Source organism: Myxine glutinosa, chromosome 6, assembly GCF_964187855.1.
Source record: "Myxine glutinosa chromosome 6, kmMyxGlut1.1, whole genome shotgun sequence".
Taxonomy (NCBI): Eukaryota; Metazoa; Chordata; class Myxini; order Myxiniformes; family Myxinidae; genus Myxine; species Myxine glutinosa.
In genome coordinates this window covers 109,747,586-109,772,549 of record NC_136266.1, presented here as the reverse complement: position 1 = coordinate 109,772,549, position 24,964 = coordinate 109,747,586, and the positions used below count along the sequence as shown (strand labels likewise).

Sequence of the window (24,964 nt, the reverse complement as noted above, 5' to 3'; positions counted from 1 at the left end):
CAAAACTGAACTGCATCGGGCACAAAAAAGAGAAACGTCTAGTGAAGAAACCGCAAGTGTCTCAAGAAAGTACACCCGTCACAGAGTACATGTAGACCACACACAGCCACAGCCTGAAAAGTGTTTCTTTTGTGACAAACCAGCGGGTACTAATTCTCTGCGAAAAGCTTCCACCTTCGACCTCGATAAACATGTCAGGACAGCTGCCCTGAAACTAGGAGATCAGGCACTTCTTGCTAAACTGAGTGCAGGTGACCTTATAGCACAAGATGCACAGTACCACGTGAAGTGTCTGGTGTCACTTTATAACAAAGCAAGGGCCACAAGCACAACACTGAATGAACAAGATGATATCAATCACGGTATAGCACTTGGAGAGCTAGTGTCCTACATCGATGATGCCCGCACAGATGCTCTTGTGACACCAGTGTTCAAGCTGGTAGACCTAGCAAGACTATACACCACCAGGCTGGAACAGCTTGGAACAGTCTTGACCAGGCGTGTCCACTCCACCAAACTCAAAGATCGAATCATGACATATTTTCCAGACCTAGAGGAGCACATGTCCGGTCGAGATATTCTGCTTGCTTTCAACCAGGATGTTGGCTCAGCCCTTCAGAAGGCATGTGATCACGACACTGACAGTGATGGAGTTTGTCTTGCTAGAGCCGCAAATATAGTTCGTAGAGACATGTTGAAAATGAACTCAACATTTAGTGGTTCATTTGAAGCCCACTGCCAAGAACATTCGGTACCTAATTCGCTTGTATCACTAGTTTCTATGATCTTGAATGGTCCTAACATCCAAGAGCAGTCAAGCCACTCGTCGGTATCAACACCTACTCTCACAATCTCACAACTCCTTATGTTCAACAGTTACTCACGCCGCAGAGAGAGTAGTAGTACTACCACGTCCACGAGGCACAGTCACAATCGGGAGACTCCCCTGCCTGTGTACCTGGGCACCCTTATCCACACAAAGACTCGAAAAAGAGACCTGGTTGATACTATGTTCAACCTGGGTCTCTCGATCTCCTATGACAGGGTGCTTAGCATCTCCACGGACTTGGGGAACAGAATCTGCCGTTTCTTCCAAAATGAGGGTACAGTTTGCCCCCCTGAGCTAAAAAGTGACCTCTTCACAACTGGGGCAGTGGATAACATTGATCATAACCCCAGTTCAACAAGTGCCCACGACTCCTTCCATGGCACTGGCATTTCACTTTTCCAGCACCCAAATAGCGATAGCCGTGGAGTTCAACGGGTAAACCCAGATGACACATCAACAACAGATGCACACCTGCCACAGTCATACACCATCGTACCTCCTGTTGTTCTGGGTAAATGTGACCCACCTGTACCCAAGCTAGCGGGTCCCAACAAAAGCAACTGCCAACTCATCCCTGAAGCAATGCAGATTGAGTACAGGTAACTGATTATTGTGTTTGAACTGTGGACAGTTATATGTGTACCTAAATAACCAAGACTTGTTAACTTGTGTGGACTTGTTTGTTCTTAATTGTGTTCATTATCTTGCATTTTGACAGGTGGCTGGAGCAGATGGAGAAGACATTGCTATCTGACACACCACTTAAGGGAGACGAGACAGTATCATGGGCTGGATACCATGCCAGCAAGCAGTCTATTCCAGAAGAACCAGAGTGTAGTGTGGCCTTAACTTCATTGCTGCCTCTCTTCTATGACCAGGCAAAATCTGTGGCAATGATTCGTCACTCCATGGATGTCATCAAGAAAGCAATCGATATTCTGAATCCAGGTCAGATCCCTGTAATCACACTTGATCAGCCACTGTACACACTTGCCAAACAGATCCAATGGAGATGGCCAGAAACACACGGAGAAGATCACTTCGTCATGGTCTTTGGTGGACTCCATATTGAGATGGCAGCATGGAAAACCCTCGGTGACCTTCTGGATAGCAGTGGGTGGACAGGCGTTCTGATGCTTGCAGGGGTTGCTACAAGTGGTACTGCTGATTCCTTCCTGAAAGTGACCCATGTGACACGCACACGACGAGCACACCAAGTCACAGCCAGTACTCTCGATCTTCTCCTGAAGGAAGCCTACAGCCAGTACACCAGTGGACTAGATGAGGGACAGGATACGATACCACTAGATGACTGGTGCGGTGAACAAGCCAATGCAAGTCCACAGTTTCAGTTCTGGTTCCTAATTATGCAGCTAGAACTGGCAGTCCTGATCTATGTGAGATCCGTCCGTGAAGGAAACTTCCAACTGTACACTGATGCTCTGACCAAGCTTGTACCATGGTTCTTCGCCTTGGGACATACAAACTATGCCAGGTGGATCCCAGTTCACTTGCGCGACATGGTGACACTTGCAACAAAGCATCCAACTGTATACGCACAGTTTCTGGCAGGAAACTTCACCGTGAAGAAGACTACACGTGCATTCTCTGCCATAGCCTTAGACCAGGCACACGAGCAAAATAATGCATTGGTGAAAGGTGATGGGGGGGCTGTAGGTCTTACGGAGAATGCTGGAGCTTTGCGCCGATGGATGGTGTCTGGTCCAGAGATGGCCAAACTGATCTATAAGTTCGAGGCCACAACAGAAAAAAGAATTAGGAAAACTGAACTAAAACACCATGAACAGACAAAGCACACGCAGGTAGCCTTTGCTCGAGATGTGAGAGCACTCACCCGTGTCATAGGAGAGATGGGGAACCCATTCTGTGACGACAGCAAAGATCTCTTGGTGCTAGACAGCAGAGACCTGGCAGACCCAGCAGTCATCAACACCCTTTACCAGATCGAGAAGCTGGGAAAAGAACAGTATGACACATATGTGAACGAGAGGCTTGTACATCAGACAAAGCCTATCACTGACCCAATAAAAAGAAACAATCTCCCTCTCTTCAGCCGACCCCCAGTCAGAGAGAAGTCAAGAACAGAGTTGAAGGTGGTATCTCTGAAGAATGACTGCGTTCTGTTCTCCAGGCTGTTTATTGCATCCCAGACACGGAATGGAGATCTTGATGAATTCTTTGCACATGAAAACCAAGCTTGTCCCCCTGCATTGTCACAAATGGGCAAAATCCGGCTTGGAACCAAGTCTGATCTGGTTGGGTGCTTAGAAGATCTGATCACCTCACGGGAAAATGATGATGTAAGCCCCCCTGTTGAAGTCATGATCCTGGATGGAGCAGCCATCGTGAACATGCTGGCACCTCGTAATGCGAAGACCTTCTCTGAGTATGCATCACTAGTATTCTTGCCATACATCACATCTCAGATACAAAATAAGAGCAGGGTTGATATTATCTGGGATGAATATTTCCCAGACAGTTTGAAAGCCGACACCAGGAAGACGAGGGGTAAAGGTACCAGGAGACGAGTTGAGCCATCTAGTTCCATCCCTCGAAACTGGCAGGCCTTCCTTCGCATAGACGAGAACAAGGTGGAGTTGTTTGACTTTCTAGCAACGAGGATAGCAAACATTGAGACTGACAAGCAAATCGTCACCACAAACCACAAAGAAGTTTTTTGTACACAGCCACGAGATGTTACTGGTCTTTCCCCGTGTAGTCACGAGGAGGCAGATACAAGGATACTACTCCATGTCCAAGATGCAGTCAGACAGGGCTATACCAAGGTGTCAATCCGCACAGTGGACACAGATGTTTTGATCCTTGCAGTGGCAGCAACTGGATATCTTGACATCGATGAACTCTGGGTTGCTTTTGGCACAGGGAAGAATTTCAGGCACTTGGCAGCTCACGAGATGGCTGTGGCACTGGGACCAAACAAGTGCCGAGGGTTGCCATTCTTCCACGCCTTCACTGGGTGTGACACCGTGTCCTGCTTCGGCGGAAGGGGGAAGAAAACAGCATGGGAAACATGGAAAGCCTATGATGAGGTCACCTCAGCTTTCTGCGCACTGGCTGCCACACCAACCATTTCAACTACAAATGACAACATGGATCCACTGGAGCGTTTTGTTGTTCTGCTCTACGATCGAACAAGCAGCCAGGAACATGTTAACGATGCCCGCAAGCATCTCTTCACCCAGACTGGTAGATCAATAGAGGCTATCCCACCAACGCAAGAAGCCCTCAGACAACACATCAAGAGAGCTGCCTACCAAGCCGGCTTTTGTTGGGGCCAGATGATGATTTGCGCACCTGAGCTCCCATCGCCAAGTGAATGGGGTTGGAAACAGAGTAATAACGGCTGGGGGATATATTGGACAACCCTCACAGAGGCAACTGAGGCATGCCGACAATTGATTAGATGTGGATGCAAGAAGGGTTGCAGGAAACAGTGCAAGTGTGTTAAGGCCGCACTCCAGTGCTCAGCTCTGTGTCACTGTGCAGGGGAGTGCACACGATAGTATACAGGAGGAATAACACACCTGTTACATATACACAAACATGTGGAAGACTGTTTTGTAGACTGTTTTATAGTGAAAGTCACTTCCACAGCGTTAATGTGGCATTTTCACTTCATTTCCATTGTGTTTCTGGAGTTTGCTCAAAATAGCTCAAAAAGTAATTATTTTTGTAAAGAATAAGGACCAAATAAATGTTATGTGAGTTTGTTGACATTTAATTATGATCTTACAACCTGTTTACGTGAAAAAAACATCATAGGTGTGCTTGAGCAATAAGTAAATCTAGTTTTATAGACATCGGTACTGTGTATCTTATTATCCGTAAACGGCCATTTTTAAAATGGCCGCCATTTTGTCCCTAGGAAAAGATTTGAATGCCCCTATATCCAAAAATCTTCCTAGTAGTATGCTCTATCAGTGTTCAAAATTTCATGCTTGTATCACCAAAAGCACAAATTTTTCACATATCTGCTGGGCTAGTAAGCGGACTTAAAATTTTCCGAATCGCGCCCACCTTTATTATTTAGTCGTATGTGGAATGCATCAAGACTGGATAAGGAACCAGCCGGTGTTTCATCGCCATGTCGGTATAGTTTGCTGTGGGGATTCCGGCATTTTTTCGTGATGCAACGTGCACACAGTATGTTTTTATTTTCGCTTCGTGACAAGTGTCTACGCATCCAAGTACTGTTGGCACCATCATAAATAAAGAGATTATAAAAAATAATTTCGATATGTTGCTATACCACTTTAAAAGATTTCATCCCTTTAATAGTAATATACATTATGATTCCTGTGCATATAATTCTTCATTATTTTGTTTTCACGCTTTACTGTAAACAAAATCTTTTTTTATGGGGTGCAAAAAGTTTTACCCCGTAGCCGTGAACCAAAATGGTTTATTAGTATCAGACAAACGCACGCACAGCTTTCTTCATCCTCCACCTCAAGGTTGCACATTGACTCCAGCGGTCGGTGATCGTGAGCCTCCTCGTACTACTGGAGTTCTGTTTCTGCTTGTGATAGTTTTTTTTGTTGAATAACTATTTGGATTCTCCCCTCGTACTTCGTACGTACTAGATTTGAAACAAGGAATTCGTTAGACATATGACATATGCGGCGGCATGGGCAACCGGCTGAGGTAAAGCGAAATGGGCAAGAAGTGCAAATCCCATCCCTGGCGTTAGTGCTATTTACATCTCCCTCTCTGGAGGTGGTGCTGTAGTTGTAGTTGGTGTGTAACTCCTCACGGGGTCATCCCATCTCTCCCCGTCTAGAATGGCTTGTTCCTCATCTTCATCAATGACCTTTATCATTTATGATTCCTTGGAAAATCCTGCCTGTCTCTTTGCTGAGGATTCCACTCTCTGCCATATTGCTATTGTTTCGCACCCTTCAGACAGCCAGACTATTTACATCCCCCTATATTACTATCAATTTTTTTTTTTTAACTGTGTTTACGTTTTGTATCGCGCCATTTTTACCTCCGCCACCTGAGCCCTGAGGTGGTCGGAGGTTGTTTTCACTCCTTTGTCTGTTTGTGAACAGGATATCTTCTTCTTCTTCCGCCATTATTCCTCTTCTTCTTCTTCTTATTTCCTTCACACTCTTCTTCCTTACTCCTCTCCTTCCTTCACCTCTTTCTACTTTCTTTAATAATCTTCTTCTTCCCTTAATCTTCTTCTTCTGTCAATTAATAATCTTCTTCCTCCTCCCGTAATCCTCTTTTTGTTGCCATGTTTCCTCGAACTTGTTCACCCCCAGGTGTCCTTCGCCTTCCCCTCCCCTTGGTCTCACTGACTCACTCCCACCGTCACCTCTACTCTGCTGTTGGTGTTTCTCCCTTTCCATTTTTGTCACTTCAAATCTGCTCTAGCTCATCCACCTCGATCACGTGTACAAAGTTATTATTTTTAAAAACGTCACGAATCCGCGGTCTTTTAACTTTTTCGATTCAAGTTAGACGTATATGATTATGACGTCATGGATTGCCCAACGCTTTGGCACATTGCTGGTTATCTAAGTACACTTTATTCGATGCGGACACATTAACTCGTTAATTTGTTATGAAACCGAAATTTCATGCCCGATAACGACTTTGCAGCCGTGTCCTAATACGCGCCCTGGAACTGGAAGCCATATGTAATTACCCATAATGGTGAGGGGGGGTGGGATTGTGTAGCTATTCGTGTTTTGTCACATTTCATGACGTTTCAGCGCACTTTTGCCCATTTCCCGGTCGCGATTTGTACAACACCCCCTTTTGAGACTATTTTAAGGACGTGCAAACTGGAATGAAATAAATAAGTTTGTTCGAGGCCTTCGCTCAGAACTCGAAGAGGTAGCGCCGCGATACACGTGGTCAGCTCCGCACACCGGCTACCCACACCTGCCGGCTCTGGGTAACTCTCGCGGTGGTGCGGCGAGTCTGGAGGAGGAGGAGGAGGTGGGCTAGCCGGCAGGGGAGGGTACACGCACTCGGAGCCCGACACCCTCACCCACCACCTCGTCCCAATCGCAAGGCGCGACCTCTGCGGGCTGCGCGGCCTGGCCCGGAGCTCTCGGGCTGTTTGTCACACTCATTTGAGTTCCCGCGATAAACGTGCGACCGGTTTGTTTCGCTGGGCGCGATTTTGGCTTGCTGCTTTGGAGTGTGATGCAACCAACACCACGTTTGGCAGCAAGTGCACGCCGCACGTGTGACATTGTATCAGGTCGGGCACATCGGCTACTCCGCCGATGGGGGCGTTGTGGCGCTAAGAACCGGGTCCGAGCCGATACACCTCGCTTACCGGTGCACCACGGGGTCCGTGGTAAACCGGGGGGAGGCTAAAGGTGTGTGTGTGTGTGTTTGTTTGTGTGTGTGAGAGAGCGAGCCCTCGGTCTGGCTCTGAGACGCTCGGCTGTGGGCATCCGCCAGCTGGGCCGGGCCCACGTGGCACCCGAGCCGTGCGTGGCTCCACTAGGCCCGGGTTCGTCGTCCCGTCGGTGTTACCTGCGCGCCTTTTGTACATCAAATGCATCCCGCCGATGGTCCACGGTGAGGGTCGTCCGACATTAAGGACATTTACAAAAGTTTAAAATCAATGAATACAAGGTGACGACCTTGCAGCGTTTTATTTATTTTATTTATTTATTTGGTTTCACTTCTTCCTGAATGAGAAAATACAAACATTGATGGAAATAAATGACACGACAAATTCCGAGTACACCTGCGACAAGTAAATCAACTGACGTCCGAACAGGTATCTCTGGACTGGCTTAATAATAAAAAAATATTTTGCATGATTTTTTTAAACTTCCTGCCCCCCAAATTCTCCTCTTCCCCAACTTTCCCAATTTCTTTATATCCGTGTAAACTTATTCACCGTTTACTTCCCCATATGGTAACTCTTCCCCTTATTGATGGGAGAATGGGGCAGGCAGTTGGTTACCAGCGTGTCCCAACCTGTACAGCCATTATATTATAGTAAAGCCTGGATAGCAAGATGATGGTTAAAGCTTGGGCGTTTTCCTGCTTTCGCCTAAAGCTTTGCCAATTTCTTTCACCTTTCTCGCTGCACCTTTCCCAGTATACACCATGCACGTTGCTGTGCGGCACTCGTCCAAGCTTTGTTTACCTGCAGACTTCAATTCAGGCCATCCAAATCTTAACCCTGATAATTCGTTACCATGTTTATTGGTTAAGTAAAACTTTTTACCTGTTTTACTTTTGGGGACACTGGTTGTCTGTGTACCTGCCATATGATAGGTGGCTGCACATTGTCAACGTCTTTCCCCTTTGAGTACACAAGATTGTGAGGAATCCTCGTGATACTGATTTACAAATACTTGACCACAATGTGCGGAGGGCCAACTGAACGGTTCAAGTTGAGCAGAAAAAGTCATCTCCGTGGCCATCCTGTAAAGGTAGAACAGCAAAGAAGTCCACAATGTCATCAGTTTTATAATATTAAGATCTACGCCGTTTGGAACACCTTGTCAGCGACAGTCGTAATAACATGGCGTAAGTCGTAATAGACGTCCGTCTGTCCGTCTTTTTGGGGGAGGCAAGCTATGGTCGTTGTTTTAGTCTTTTTGGTGGTGGTGGGTAGGCTGGTGCCTGTCTTTTAGGTTGGGGGTGGTGGGCAGTGGGCACCTGTCTCTTTGGTTAGGTGGGGAGGCGGGCACCAATATTTTTGGTGGGGGGTGGCGGGTAGGAGGGGGTGGCTGGTGCCTATGGGGTGGCTGGCTCCCACTAGGATCGGGTAAAAATCGGGTACCCCACTAATGGGTTTCCTTGGCCAAATATGAGATTTTTGGGAATTTATAAAAGATCACTTTTTTTACAGTAATTTAGTCACCAATTCGAAAAATGGCCTCTAAAAGGTGTTGGGATAAAAATTGGAAAAAATGTAGTTCAATTTTTTTTTAAATTGGGTAATCAGGTAATCAGAGCCTGGCGTTGGCTTAGCGGTTAGGGTGCCGGCTTGGGATCCTAGGATCCTGGGTTCGAATCCCGGTCGATCGCTGAATTAACGCCAGGGGGGTTGACTCAGCCTGTCATCCTTCTGAGGTCGGCAAATTGAGTACCAGCTTGCTGGGATGAATGATCCCGGTGTGTACCCCGGTTTAGAATAGGTACACCGTATCCCTGCGCATCGAAGAGGCGACCAAGGGTTGGCGTCAAGAAGGGCATCCGGCCATAAAAACATTGCCTCAAACAGGGAACCATGATTGTCATGGGGGCCGCAAGGCTAACCCCCGCTATAGCGGGGAAGAATGGCCTTAAAACGATCATTCATTCATATTCATTCAATCAGGTAACCAACGAACCACAAAAAAAAAAAATTCAAAATTTGTATTAGTCTCTCTTCAAAACATGATAAGTTGGTACATTGGCGGGATTTCCCCGGCTTCATCAATTATGACCTCCGTGAAGCTGGCCTGTTGTGTCGGTGTCAGCTTGTGTCGAGTGACCAGGGAAAGCCAATTCGACCAGCATCGGATATCGTAGGGGATGAACGCCGGGGTTCCGGTGTGCTTGCTGCGATGATGGCTCTGAGCGGACGTCGCAATGGTCGTCTTGAGTAGATTGTGGTGAAGGTCCAGATCTGGATACTATAATTTTTAAAGTCATTCTTCACCATTGTGAGATGGGGCCAAAAAGAAAATATATAGCACGATATCTCAAAAAGGTTGTGGACTGGTAATGACAAAACTTGGTGGATGAGTTAGGTACATGACAAGAACAAGCCGATTAGATTTTTGTTAAGGTCCTGATGTAGATCCGGCCTATCAGTGGGATACAAAATGTAAACTGTTCAGCCTGGTGGATGTATGCACTCAACCAAGTGTTGTTCTACTCACCCATTTTGGAAAATACTGTACTTTTGCTTTCTTTGATTACTTTGGTATTGAGGAAAAGTTGTGGAATCCTCCTCCTCTTCCTCCTCCTCCTCTTCCCACCACCATCTCTCCCCTCCTTTTCTCCTCTATCCCCACATCCTCCTCCTCCCTCGTTTGATTAAGTAATGGTTTGTAAACACAGTATTTTTCTGAAATGGGTTTTCAATTCTAATCATGTATTCATCTACCCCTCAGATTGTCTAAAGGAATCATGTACCACGTTCTACTGCACCGCGTGTTGCCAGTAGCTGTGCCGTGTGTTGCCTGCTGTGCCATCTGGTGGTGGTACACCACAAGGCGACGTGATGGATGCAAGGGTCGAGTGCCTCCACCATGGACAGCAAATGCACGTGAAGCTGGTGCATCCGACGAAAATGTACCGTATTACAATTGTCCACCGGACAGTGACACATTGCTACATGGTCACAGCGTAGACAATGACAAGGAGCTCGTTGGTGACTCACCAGAACACAGTGCAATGATGGGTTCCAGAAATGACACTGCAAACTCCTTGGACAATTTTGAAAGTGGTTGTGTAAAGCCTTTTCTCAACGGTTGTGCTTCTCCACTGAAGCCTGACCACATCATCGGCCATGCTATTCTTGCTGCAGAGTTAAGGAATGCACAGGTGTATGCTCATCCAAGTTTGAATTCTGAGCAAAATGATGGCAAAAATTGTCCACCTGATTGTGACATTTTGCCCTTCAAGGAAACCAGTACTGATAGAAATGTTAATGCAACACTCAAAGTGTTACAGAATAAGACATCTGCTGATAACACTGAGCTGCAGAACCTCCCAGACCAAGTAGACTCAATAGTCTGTAAGGAGATTGAAACAGAAGTGACAGAAAGGATTCTGGATGTTCAAACTGAAACTGCTTTACCTGTGGTTCTTGAAAATGAGATGCAGGTACATACTGAATTAAATTGTGTTGACGAAATGCCGAATGTCAATGAAATTACGGTTGAAGATGGTTCTCGAGGTGCAACTGATGTGGGGATCAGTATGATTGTGCTTGAATGTGACATGAGGTTAGGTGAGAGTGAGGTAGCTTCAGTTGAAGCTGTTAAGACTAATGTAGAAGAGCGAGCTTATGAAAATGAACATGAAAAGTTTAAAGTTTTACACGAGTTAACAATAGGTACTTGCCAGGAAGCCAAAGAGACTAATGAACTGGTTGATGAAGCAACACGTGGGGAAACTGTTGCTGCAAGTGTGGTCAATGTAGAGGCAAGTGTACCTGATATTGAGGCCACTAACAGGGCTGCAGCTAATGTAGCGTTAGAGGAAGTTCATGATGACCAGGCTGCGGTTCGACTTGATGTACAAGTAGTTGATGCTTCGAGTGAGGCTGCGATTGTTGCAAATGTTGAGGAGGAAAAGTGCCGGAAGGATAAGGATGAGGATGAAGTGGAAAAGCAAGTGGTCATGGACAGGACCTCCACAGAGGAAGAAACGCACAGAGCTCGGTCGCTTGTTGCCGACGTGCTGTCGAAGATTAGCCTAGATTTTGGTGTGAATGGCCTGGATACCTTGCCGGAGGCAAAGTCCGCCGAGGTTTGCTCTGCAAAACATGCTGCTATAGAAGTTGCAACAACAAAGGTGGTGCCTTCATCACCTGCACAGGTGAAAGGACAGAGGCAAACACGTCGCATATCTGATTCGGAGGAATCTGTGAGCAGCGGTCAGTCATCTATAAAGGGAGTTGTGAGGACGAATGGGATAGTCAAAGACTGTTCATCGGATGAAGACTCCAGAGCTGGTAAAAATGTACTTTTGTATTTTATTATCTTGGTGGGCCTAGGTATAGAGAGAGGACTTTCTCTGCTGATGGACCATCTTTTTACTTTAAGGTCAGCTATCTTTGTTTATTAGATATTTTTTCCCTGCCTTCAAAGGTCGAGTACCATTGACTTAAATTACTTCAATGATTTCCTATCAAGATCAAATGCACAAATTTTTTTTTTCATTGCTTTTTGGAAAGTCTTCGCTTTTCCCCATGTTTTAATCAGGTTCGGATGTTAGGAGTGATGGATCCGGTGACAGTGGCTGTGCCACATCTGACTGCCCCCCACCTGAAGGGTCTTTAACCAGCATCGATGCGCCCTTGCATAATGTCTGGGAGGTTGAAATTCCAAAGGTACCATTTGATCATTAATCTTTTTGGGTGAGGATTCCACATATTCCACAATGAAACCATTGCCTTGGTACATCCATCATCGAATCGCTACAGGCTGCTCTCTTAAGCTTTTATTTACTACTAGCAGGGGTACCCAGCGTTGCTGAGGGGAGGGGAGGGTAGGGAGGGGAGTGAGGGGTGAGGAAGGGAGTGGGGGAATAGAAGGGGGGGGGGGAGGTGTGAGGGGAGAGGGAGGGGAAAGATATACTACATATACATCTCTTGGGGAGGGGGTGGTGGCAGCTTTGACAGGCCCCTCCGATTTTGGGAAGGGAGGGAAGGGAAGTGGGAAAAATTTACCTGTGCAAAGAGGGCTTTAACCTGAGTGTTGCCCAGGTAAAAAAGGAAATTGTAATACCCTCTGCCACCATCACCAGATGGTGCTACAAGGTACACATTTACATAGAGAATTCATGCCCCTCTCCCGGTTCCCCACACATAGCCTATGTTACCCACCAGACAAATTTGTATTTGTACCCCGAGTAAAGTACATAAGCGTTTATAGCTGGAGTACCTGGCATTGCTCAAGCGAAAAAGAAACATTAACATATTTAAAATGAGGGCAAATATAATGGAAAAGCAATTGCATCCAAATCAGAATCCATCACAAATGTCAAATCATCATTTTACCTTTTCGTTGAATATATGCTGGTGAATGTACCGTAGATCACGTTTCTGGGTTAAGTTTGATGATGTTCAGGAATAATAATAAGAAGCCTCATCACCAACTTCGACCGCTTCTGCAATTGTTTGATTATAATTTGTGGTCAAATGTCTGGTAATGGTTTTGTATTTGTTTATGCGAATGTGTACTTGTATATAACTGTCAATAATCAAATAGGCTTAGGCACTATAGAGCAAATTATTTGATTTTTTATTTTTAATCCAAAAAAACGAACTTTTATTTTCAAAAATGTTTTTTTTTTGGCCTAAAACACTCCCAAGCAGTCACTGATGAACCTCTGAAAGTTTGACGAAGATCCGTTCAGCCATCTCTGAGAAAAATGGCGACAGATGCACAGCCCAACAGCTCTCTTATATAGTAGAAAATTTGCTGGTGTTTTTCCACCCCTCCAATTCTCCTTGGGGGGGGGGGGGGGTGGGGGTGGGGGCGGGGGGGGGGGAGAGGGGGAAGGGAAATTTCCCTTGTATGTCTTCAAGATTAACTTTTGGGTTTCTACCTATAACCTCCATTTAATCTTTCTGTTTCACGATCACAAAACCAATGAGGTAGACCTGTGACAGTTCTGTGGTGTGGATTTCTTTCAGGCTGCAGTTGGAAGACTCATCGGAAAACAAGGAAAGTTCATTAACCACCTCAAGCAGACCTCTGGTGCCCAGATATACATAATGGAACTGCCTTTTGTGGCTGACTATCAAGTTTGCCATATTGAAGGTATTGGTCTCATGACTGCAAGATAGTTTTGGAGTGTTTATTAAAGAATGAGATAGTGTGTTATATCACTGATTTAATGGTTGTGTTCCGACCTCCTCGCTTGGTGCCGCAGGCACTTTGGAGCAGGTGGATGTCGTTCTCAGCCTCATCAAGTCAAAGTTCCCAACACTAACCCTCAAGAACATTGCTAATCCACCATCTCTCTCAGTACCAATCTCGATGTCCTGGGTAGGTTCTCTATTTTTTGGTAAATTGTCAAATATGCGAAACTCCTTAAGTTGAATAGAGCTTATATGACTTTAGGCAATTATAAATATATTGCCTAATTTGTTGTTCCATTTGTTTGTTTGTTGTAAATTAGATTAGTGGCACGTTTGTTAACTTGCATATGCCAACCTCTGCTCTCAACTTCCCTTGTCCACTCATAGCTTCAGCTTCCTCTTGGTGTAGCTGTTGAGGTGATTGTTTCAAGTGTAGTGTCAGCTGGCCACCTCTTTGTACAGCAGCACACCCATCCGTCCTACCATGCCCTTCCAGCACTAGACCAGACGATGGCGGTCTGCTACTCCCAAGCTTCTATTCCCATGCTACCAATGCCGTCAGAAGGTCGGTCTGTGGATCAATTGATGCAGTTTTGAATGCCCAGGTTTTGTAATCTTCTATTGATATCTATATCTTTCTATATAATCAATATCTATGTTCGGCATGCACGGTGGAGATGAGACATTGCCATCCGGCTATTGTAGGCAAGCCTTTCCTGGTCTTCCCTCATAGTCATCATCACTATAAATCGGCCTTGGCCATTGTAACAAATCCTTCCATAATCTCTTGTTGGTCATAAAACCTGGCAAATCTTCAACCATTGCAGTTGCTTCATGTACTAGATTGTCATTGTACAAGTTGTGTTGTCTCCATGACTATGGAAAGCATGTTTTGGATACCATGACCGATCACAAGATAGGCTCCTATTTATTCCAAAAACGATGTCTACAAGTTTCATTCTTCTTGATCTGATGATGTACCTCAAGCACGGTATTGTATTGTCGAGCTCTGTGTTGGTTATCTGCAAAGATCAGTGAATGTTTAAGCTTTTTCTCAAGTCTTGTATAGTTCCCAAAAGTTTATTTTTTAAGACCTTGATCATCACTGTCCATGCATCTGCACCATTTAGAAGTACAGATTATATGGTGGCCTTGAACATGGTTAGCTTTTTGTTTTTATTGGTAGATTAGACTTCCATGTTTTAGTCATTTGGTTTCCATGTTTAGCTCATCCAGGAGGGCGACTGTGGCATTTCAATGGAGAACCCTTTGGCCAGTGAGAAGGCCCATCACATCCTGTATGTGAGGTATCGCCCTTTGGTCTGGGGCTACTTATCAATATATATATATATATACAGCTAACCGCATATTCGTATGTCATTCCCATGTGTACCACCTTGGGATAGGGGATGGTCACCCATCTGAGAAATCAAATAATAAGTGTGATGTATTTTGCCTCGGTTGAGATGGTCCTATGGAAAGTATTATTGGGCCTGCTTTCCTTTCTTTTCCCCCTTGGGGTCAATTTCCAAACTTGGGGTCGATTTCTAAACTTGTTTTGGATGTCTGTCATCAGCCAGTCTGAGTCCATGCCTCCGATATGTTCATCTCCTCATTGATTGTAAGTGGTTGGGCATTTGCTTTTTTGAGGATGTTTTATTTGAGATGTAATCAAACCACTTCATGTTTATTAGTCTTCACAAACATCTACACTGGAAGCTTAAAACATTTTGTTAAATGTATTTCAATCTTCCAGGTTCCATAAGGCAGCAATGGGATAATATTGCTGTTAAAAAATTCCATTTTTGTTTTCTTAGAGGTGACTTTAGAATTGCATGCAGTGCCCAACTCTTGAAAGGCACTGCTTGCTTTACTTCAGGAAAACAATGGCATCGGGCAGCAAAAATTGGCCAACCTGTCACTGGATTGTATTTTGATCAGTACAAGTTTTGCCATTTTCTATTGGTTTAATCAATATTTTTGCTTTTGTGGGGGTAGAGATGAATCTCAGGAAAGGTAGGATGGCTTTATAGTTTAGCATTGATCGTGTGACGCATAGAAAGCCCACCCCGATGTACATAAGTATGGAATCTGTAGAGAATAAGATTGTATATGTGTCTCCATACGAGGGGTGGAGCTATGCTAATTAGGTAGGTCTATAAAGTTAATTTGCCCTGTGATTTTCCCTTATGTTTTATTTCATCAAAAAGGGCTGCCATTACAACAATAATTACTATAACAACAAGAACAGTGAATGCTCCATTCACCCACAACACCGTCATGCCGACAAAGACCCGAACATTTGCCAATCAGCAAGTAAACGTCGGGGAGATGGACTGATGTGATGGGGCACGGGGATTGGTTGCGTGTGATGTCAGCGAGCGACAAAGGAGGGTGCATCCCTCCCTCTCGCTCTCTCTCTCTCTCTCTCTCTCTCTGGTGCTGGCTTCGTGGTGGGTGATCGCGTTTTCTGGTGTGCATTTGAGGAGAACTGTTCGAAGCCCAGAAAACCTTGCAGCGTTGGAGCCAGGGGTGTCGTTTTGACTCGGTGGTCTTCGAGGGAGCTAAGGGCCTGGTTGTGCTGGCTGGGTTGGGATAGTGCGGGGGAACTTTGGCTGTCTGCTGCATGGCTTGATGTGTTGGCACGATTGACCGGTGCCATTGTTCGGGCGCTTCGACGCGCGGTCCTCTCAGCGATCGATCCCACCAAAGTACTCGAGACCACAGAGCTGAATGCCAAATCAAAAGGGGGATTTTCTTTTTATTTTCCTTGACCATTCCCTTGTCTGTTTCATGTGTCTGAGTGGAGACGTCTCAAATTAAGAATTATAGTTTTTTTTTTTTTTTTACTTCAACATTTCTTTTGCCATTTTATCATCTCACAATTATCTCATTCAATTCAATATTTGTTGCACTTTACTTTTGTGTTGTGTCCGTTTAATTGTTTGTGGATTCGAGTAATAAACGCCGTGGTGGCCGTCCGATCGGATAAGGCTTCGAGCCTTTCTCGCGCGTGCGAAAAGATAATCCCGCCAAGTTTTGAAATACGCCTCGGAGTTAAAGCAACGTTCAGCTATCTGTCCAAGGCTGGTCTTCATCGGCTACGGACTTGACAATATGTTGGAGGCGATCCTCATATGTATGTGGGAATGCGTGGTGGGTAAATTGGAAGAGGAGGAGCAGGAGTGTGGGGAGGAAATGAGGTCTGATATAATTCTACAAGTTTTGTGTTCTTGGTACTTAAACGTCTCTTTACTGATGGAATGCCATTACAAGGTGGACTACAAAGAGCAGTCAGAGATTGCAGACCCTTGTAAGGACTTTCATATGGTGTTTGGGTTTGTCTGGTGCACAGACGACGCATTGATGACATAACAGGTTTATGTTCATACAGCCGACAAATAGACCTTTTTGGTTTTATTGTATACATTCACTTTCCAATTGTATGGTCGCGCGACTCCCGGTTAACACCAGAAAGTCGCGGATGGACCGAAACGGATTTAATGGAGGCGATAACCAAGCAAGGATTTTGCTATCTAACACGGGAGGAAGAAGGAAAATGGAAGGCTGCGGCAAAAGCTTACCTTCAGCGCACCGACGTAGCTCCGGTCTTGTAAGGGGATTAATGAACTTGACAAACACAAATCAGAATGTACAAAAATGTAGATTTATTCACGGACCCCCGAAACAATGAAACGCGACGGCAATGAAATAAAAGTAACTAATTTGGGATCCCACACACCGACTTCGAATACAGACGAGGGAATATGAATACGAAAGAAAATGTCTCGTCGTGTAAAGTGTAAACACGGAGCTCGGGCTTATCTGTCTCTTGTCGTCTTGTCTCCACTGCCCACACGTGGCTTCGTTCGGCCCCGATGCACCCATGAGGTCCCACACTCCAGCACCATGAGGTCCGTGCACCAAGCACCACGCGTCCAATGCAGGCCAGCGGCTCCAAGCGAGGTCGGTCTTCCCACACGATCTGCCTGCCACGTCGCAGACAGCTCTCCCGAAGCAAACGTGCCAGCAAGCGAACTCCACTCGGGCTATATCTCAACTAAACTCGGGCTGCGCAAGACGAAGCTCCGGATGTCCAAAACAGGCCAGCTGCGCGAACAAGAGCACCAACCGCAAGGGACGCAAGGGCTGCAAGAACGCACGAATCGCAAGAGACTCTCGAGACCAACGCAAATGGCGCAAGACTCACTAACTAATGGCGTTTGGCGCTCTCTTAAATAACCGTGCTGGTGACGTCACGTCAGCCTTGGCGCGTTACCCAATCAGTGCCCTCCACTGACTCGCCGGCTGGAGGTTCACGCCTACCGCGCCACCCCAACTCTCGTCCCCTGTTCCGTGGTCATAGCGCGTGGTACTCAATGTGGTTAGGCCTGTCGGAGGTGTAACTGGCGGCGGCGCCCATCGACGGTGTCTTGGCTTGGTTTCCTTGCCTGGTCATGTCAGGGGAAGGGAATCGTTTAGTGTTGTGCTCGGGACCTATCTATGGTGTCTACAGGTGTGCATTGCCATAAGGGACAAAGGTTTGGCTGACCAGGTGAGACACAGGGGTGCTACTCTTTAATCCCTAACTCTACTTAACACACAAACCTCCTGGTAGGTTCACAAGTATACTCCTTACCGACAAACCGCCTAGATATGGAACTTATTACAGGGTAGTTTCCTTACCGCGACAGACGAAGCACGTTACCTACACAGATCTATCTGGCTCTACATATCACTACCCCCACTGACATAACAGTATGTATTTTATAGACGTACATATGTATTTTACTCGCATTCTTCATGGTCCTTCATTTTAGTCTCACATTTAATACAACATACTTTATAGACATGCTCGCATTATAATAGTACATCCTTTATAGACGTACTCACATTCTAATTGTACATACAGGGAGTCCTCGACTTACGAACAGGTCATGTTCCGAACCATCGTTTTTAAGTGAGAACTCGATTTCCCATAGACTGTTATAAATGGTCATTTGGTTCTACAACCAAGCTAAGAAAGCTTACATAAATAAGGTGAAATATTGTACATTTGCAATAAATGATAGTAAATAATACCCCTTCAACCCCCAAATTGTAATTTTTTTTTTTTTTTTTGTATACTGAATCGAGGCTCGTGAAAGAGCTGACATTTACTTCACAAACAAATCAACCAGACAAACAAAAAATATAAAAAGAGGGAGCGGAAGACAAGATGGGGAGAGAAGGGGAAGCACACAAACACAACATTTGAGAGCAGGGAGATGTGTGGAAGGGAGAGGGCTTGGGGGGAGGAGGCGTGGGAAGGGGGGGGGGGGGGGAGGGAGAAGTATAAAACACAAGGACACCAAGGACTTCCAGGACAGAAGTTGGTATTTCAAAAAAGTGGAATTGGGGTGAAATTAGCGGGGGTAGGAAAGATCAAGGTTTTGGATGGGGGAAGATAAGAGATGGTGGTGAACAGCTGTTTTAAAGACCTGGAGGGTAGAGTGGGATTGAAGAGAGTGAGGGAGTTTGTTCCAGAGGCGGGAGAAAAGAGGAATGAAGGAGTGAAGGTGAGCAGAGAGTCTTGATTTTGGCAGTTTGACCATAAGAGGGTTGCAGGCAGATCTTGTGCGACCTGTAGGAATATTTGTGGGACAGAGCCCAGAGAGAGCTGGGGGGGCAAGGCCAGAGAGGAGTCGGTAGAAGACGGAAAGACCACCAACCTGCCTGCGGTGAGTGAGTGAGAGGCCTTTGGAGTTAGCTTCATCGCGGGAGATGCCAATGATTCTGAATGCTTTGGTTTCAACAGCGTGAAGACGAGCTAGGTGTAAGGCAGGAGCACCAGCCCAGAGGGGAGAGCAGTATTCCATTGAGCTGCGGATGAAAGCCTTGTATGTGGTGAGGAGCTCAGGTGTGCCAAGGAAGGACTTCGCACGACGGAGGATGCCCAGTCGGCGACTGGCTTTGGAGGCCAGATTTGAAATGTGGTTTTCCCAGGAAAGATCATGGCAGATAGTGAGACCCAAAAGCTTGAGTGACAGAACTTCTTGGAGAGGATTATTCAGAAAGTGGATGGGAGGGTTGTCCAGTCGGTCTTTTCGGAGAGACATCGTAAGAGTGTGAGATTTGTCAGGATTGAAAGACATGTTCCACTTGTTTGCCCAGTCTGTGATTTTGTCCAGGTCTGCAGAGAGTGAGGAGGCTGCAGACTGCCGATCTGAGGGATGAAGAATGGAGCGACAGAGAGTAGAGTCATCAGCAAAGAGATACAGAGGATTTTCAAGATTATGTAAAGGATAATGATGTAAAGATTAACTGATTAGACTTTGGGTCAAAGGTCAAAGTCAAAATAGGTCTATAACTTGAGAATGGCTGAAGTGATCTTATTCAAACTTGGTACAGGTATGTATAATGATGGAAAGGTTAACTGATTAAAATTTGGTGTCAAGATGTCACAGGTCAAAGGTCAAGTCTGTAATAGGTCTATAACTTGAGAACGGCTAAAGGGATCAAATTCAAACTTGGTACAGATATGTATAGTGATATAAAGATTAACTGATTAGATTTTGGGGTCCCGAGGTCAAAGGCCAAACGTCATGTCAGGTAGAAATTTGATAACTTGTGAACAGCTGACGGGATTTAAATTAAATCTTGGTACAGGTATGTATAATGATTTAAACATGTACCGATTAAATTTTGGGGTCAAGAGGTCAAAGGTCAGATGTTAAGTAAAAAAGTGATACTTTGAGAACAGCTGAATGGATTTAAATCAAACTTGGTACAAGTATTATAATGATGTAATAATGTGGGTGGAGGCATATCGGTCAACGTCATGACGTCAAAGAGTGTCGTTCTAGTTCATCTCTGAGACATTAACGTTTGCTTGTACTTACAAACCGATTGTGGGGCAGAGTAACTCGGGACTCGTTGGGAGGACGTAGCGGGACTCTTTCCTCTGCGAGATGTAAAATGTCTGGGCGTCACATTGTCTACTGTATCCAGTGTACAGTACAGTACTGTACTGTTCACAGCCATTTTATTTATGAACATCTTTGCATTCATAGACCAGTAGACCACAGTGCCACATATTTTACCGTTTCAGTGACAACTAACCCAAATAAAGGCTGACAAACATTGCAGTTATATTCCTGCAATGAAGAAATGCAGAACCTCAACATTGGAGACGAAACTAACATACAGTTAGCCTCATATGCGGATGATAGACAACAATCGCCTCTACTCGCAGCAACATCAACACTGCCACAGCACATCTTCAACCCTTCCTCAGCACCCTACAAACCTGGCTCACCATCAACAGACTAAAAGTAGCCCCCTCAAAATCAACAGTCACTCTTCTAACAAATTACACCAAGGAACAAATTAGCGCTGCACCACACATCACACTGAACGACATCCCTATTCCACACACACCAAACAAAAATACTCCGCATCACTTTTAACACATCCATGTCATTCTCAGGTCACATCACAAATATTTTAGAAAACATGCACTCACAGGCACCGACTTCGGACACAACAAAGAAACAATATCACTAACATACACACAGTGCATTAGATCAGTCATCAACTATGCCAGCTCATCTTGGGCCTCCTGCCTATCTAATACACATCTCAACACCCAGCAGACCATACAAAACAAAGCCCTTCGCATCATCGCAGGTTGCACATTAACAACACCCATCGAGCACCCACACACAGGTAAAATGCTAAAAATCAAAGACCATTTAGACACAGCTTCTTGCAAGGGCAAATGCCAACCCCAATCACCCATGCCACTACATGTATAACCACCCACAGACCCTCTAAACACATGAGAACGATACCACAAAGACACTGCAGTGACATCCTTCGTAACATTCCCCACCAAAGAATGGAAACTACAAAAAGCACATCCACATCCACATCCATAAAAACGCAATAAACATCTTGGGCACAAAACCCAGAGAAATTACTTCCCAGGTCTGATCGTTTTCATCTTTCATGCCTTTGCTGTGAACACCACCCACAACTTTTACACTACAAACATAGACTCGATGACACCACTGACGACACCTGCAACCACTGCCAGGCCGCTCCACACATAATAAAACATTGTGCAAGACTGCGTGGTCCTGGCTTCACGTAGGCAAGAGCACAACATCTTGGACGTGAGGGATCTCTCGGTCGCTCCTGTGAGATAGATTGGCTGTCTCCGTGCCGCTGGTTTGTTCAACCAGAATTGACTGGAGCAACACAACAACAACTAGATGGTATTTAAAGAATATTTACCCCACACAGTCAACTTGGTGCGAGCCCAATCTTCTGTTTTTTTTGTTTGTTTTTTTAAAGCGTTTTTTTCTTTGATCCAATATTGCTGCCAGACCACATGAACGATCTGTCAATCAATTGGACCACATGAACGATGACGTCGTTAATTTACATTCTTCAATATAATTGTTTCGTATATCACGCTCGATAAATTTCAAACTGATTGGACTAAGCCTTGCACTTGTCGATTTATGACGTCATAATTAAGGCACTAATAACGTCGTCATCATCAACACTTATTCCTCATACAGAGTTCTTTCCAATGAGCCATGTTTCAATTTTTTCCATGGAGCAGTTTCGGAGATATAGAAGTGCAACATTTTTCATTTTTTCAAGATGGCGCCTTTACCACGTGACGTGTGACGTCAAAAGTATTATTTTTTAAAATGCTACAGGATGAGGCGCTCCTACGGTGAAAATTCCCTTTCCATCGGACCGAAAGTTACAGAAAGAGAGAAAATTCATACTGATCGGATCAAGCATTGTATTTGTCAAATTATGATGCCATAATGAAGGCACCGATGACCTCACATTATAGACCTCACATTGACATATCTTATTCCCAATGGGGAGTACTTGACAAATGACAATTTTCCATTGAGTGGTTTCAGAGATATCGAGGTGCAAAGTTTTTCCAAGATGGCGTCCCTACCACGTGAACTATGATGTCATAATTATCACTAAAAAAAATTGCAGAAGGAGGTGTTCCTATGGCGCAAAATTTCATGTCAATCGGACCAATGCTTGCCGAGAAAATGAATTTTAAAAATGCAGACCCGTATGTGCGTACGTACGCCTGTAACCGATCGCTCGATTTTCGCTTCACGGGTGCAGGGTAACAGCAACAACAACTGGCTTGATATCCATCCATGGGACGGTGTACTTTGTTATGTAACGTCTTGCCTGCAAACCACCAATCCATTAGTTTATAGTCTAGTCGGGAATCAAACCCAGATTAGACTACTCAAAGTCAAGTGCACTACCGCTGCACCACCTTATTGGACATCATGCCTCAATGAGAAAGGCTACTCGTAAGATCCAAACTCTTCCTCTTTATTTTAATTTTTTTTAAATCAATAAGCACTTTTCTTAACCATGTAAAATATACATTGCTACATAAACAAGAAAAAGAGCAATCAGAGATTGCAAACCCTCACCAGGATGTATTTTCAGTGGTTTTTAAGGCTTTTGTGTTAAATAAAATATGGCGGCCGAACCACGTTACCGATGATGTCATCTTTTTTTTTTCGGAAGTAATTTATTCTTAGATTATGCTCAAGAAATTTCATCTTGATCGGATGAAGTTTTGTACTTGTCGAATTATGACGTCATAATGGAGGCACCTATGACATCATCATTAACATATTTTATTCCCCATGGAGAGTTCTTTACAATGACGCATGTCGCAAATATTTCTGTTCAGCATGTTACGTGGTCCCCTCGGTGAATACCTGGTCTCGGTGACCCCCGGACCGTGAGAGGAACTCCGCCAGCAAGCTGTATTATATATGCGCTTTCGCCACGCAATCCATATGAATTTCACCCAGGAGACAACTGAAGTTCAAGGATATATTTCCAATGGTAATGATACCATACAATTTCAATGACACAACCACGGAGATTTTCCCCGAGCAATCAACAATACACAATCATCACCAATTCCCAATTCACAATCAATTCCCTAGGATTAAGATGGCCATCTTATACATGTGTGTCCCGGTGAGTACTCACGACACCCTTTTGGTCTCGGTCCCGCACAATGTCTATGGGCCCCTCCTGACCAAGATGATGGTCGCCGTCGCCGCACTCGGGCGGTTGAACGAACCCCGGGTGGACGTGTTTCCACCGGGCAGGTATCGTACCAGGCACCGTGGCTGCAGCCCCTCGTGGCCACGCGAAGCGGATACGGTAGAGCAAGCCAAACCCCACGCCGCTTGCAAGGCGCGTTAGGCCCCAACGTGCGACCCGCACGCGTCTGTTTGGACGGTGCCGCGAACGATGCCAGACGCGGGGTCGATGCACGGCCCCACGTCAACTTGACGTCTCCACCGGGCAGGTACACGTCCCGGTAATTCCTCTCGCCAGACAGGCTTCGGAACGCCGCTTTTTCACGCAGCGCAAGGTCGATCCCACCTTTTGTCGGAGCGGGGCGAGGAAGAATAATACTCGTCCTTTTTTCCTCGTGTCTTTTTCTCTTCCGTTTCCGGTCACTTCCGTTTCCGGCCACTTGTTCAGAAGGGCTCCTGACCCTCCAATCACAACAACCCTTAATATATTACACACGGCTAAGCAAAGACCTGAATGGTAATTTACATACATTCACATGAATATGTAACACTCCCCCCCTTCAAGAAAGAAAGTTTGAACCCAGCGAAAACTTTCTTTGCCGGCCAATTTGGATAAACAAACCAGATAACTCAACCCCCCCACCTTATCAGTTCCCCCCGGGCACAGTTATCACTTAACAATAAAGCACCAACATTTCACACAACCCCCAGAGATTTTCAAAGGTAATTCCTTCTGGACAAAGCACCAGCCACGACATTGTCCCTGCCCTTTACATGTTCAATTTCCCCTTGGACTCCTGCCAAGCCAAACTCCATCTCATGACCCTCTGACTTTGACTGTCAGTTTCTTGTGAATGAAGGTTAAGGGGTTGATCAAAGATCCAAAGTTAAACAACTCGATAGCACTTTTTCCGGGAGGCCAAGCCAAGTATTCACTACATGGATGCCTTTAGGAACGTGGAGTTCACAGTTAGTCCGTGCAGGAAAGTTCTCTACATGGGCGCCTTGAGGAACGTGGAGTTCACGGTTAGTCCGTGCATGAAAGTTCACTACCTGGACGCCTTTAGGAACGGCGTTCACGGTTAATCCGTGTAGGAATCTTGGCTCGGCGGCTCCGCCGCCTTCAGTGCTTCAACTTCTCCGAACTTCCCTAATAATTATGGTGGGACCGCTTGTCCCTGTAGTCCCATGAATAGCGGTCTCCTTCTCGGCCACTACTTTGACCATCCTTCCTTCGGGAGCTGCCGTAACTCAGGGAGCCTCCATAATAATATTGATTGCGGCCACCACCAACACTACCGCCCAGTTGTCCTCTCCTGTAGACCTCTCGACGCCTACGAAATGCCTTCCCTACTGTTATGGTCCGACCCTCCAAATCCTTGCCATTCCAATTCTTCTCTGCCTCTCTGGCGTCTTTTGTGCTTGCAAACGTGACAAAGCCGAACCCTCTTGACTGTTGCGTTTCCCAGTCTCTTACCAACC

The 24,964-nt window shown here is 45.5% G+C and overlaps 1 protein-coding gene across 7 annotated transcripts in view; it reads left to right on the top strand.

The window, feature by feature from the left end:
* The first annotated feature begins 5,263 nt into the window (after positions 1-5,263).
* The window catches only part of LOC137430180 (uncharacterized), a 51,015-nt gene continuing 31,314 nt past the window's right edge, over positions 5,264-24,964 (top strand). For 2 of the 7 annotated variants that reach the window (XM_078780370.1, XM_078780367.1), the window contains exons 1-6: positions 6,630-6,820; positions 9,958-11,525; positions 11,776-11,903; positions 13,212-13,338; positions 13,451-13,566; positions 13,767-13,944. In XM_078780370.1, the coding sequence (XP_078636496.1) occupies positions 9,974-11,525; positions 11,776-11,903; positions 13,212-13,338; positions 13,451-13,566; positions 13,767-13,944 (2,101 nt within the window). In that variant the 5' untranslated portion in view covers positions 6,630-6,820; positions 9,958-9,973. Of the gene's footprint in view, positions 5,346-6,629; positions 7,415-9,957; positions 11,526-11,775; positions 11,904-13,211; positions 13,339-13,450; positions 13,567-13,766; positions 13,945-24,964 lie in introns of those variants that run through there. The other 5 variants (XM_078780371.1, XM_078780372.1, XM_078780368.1 and 2 more) reach the window with 5 other exon arrangements.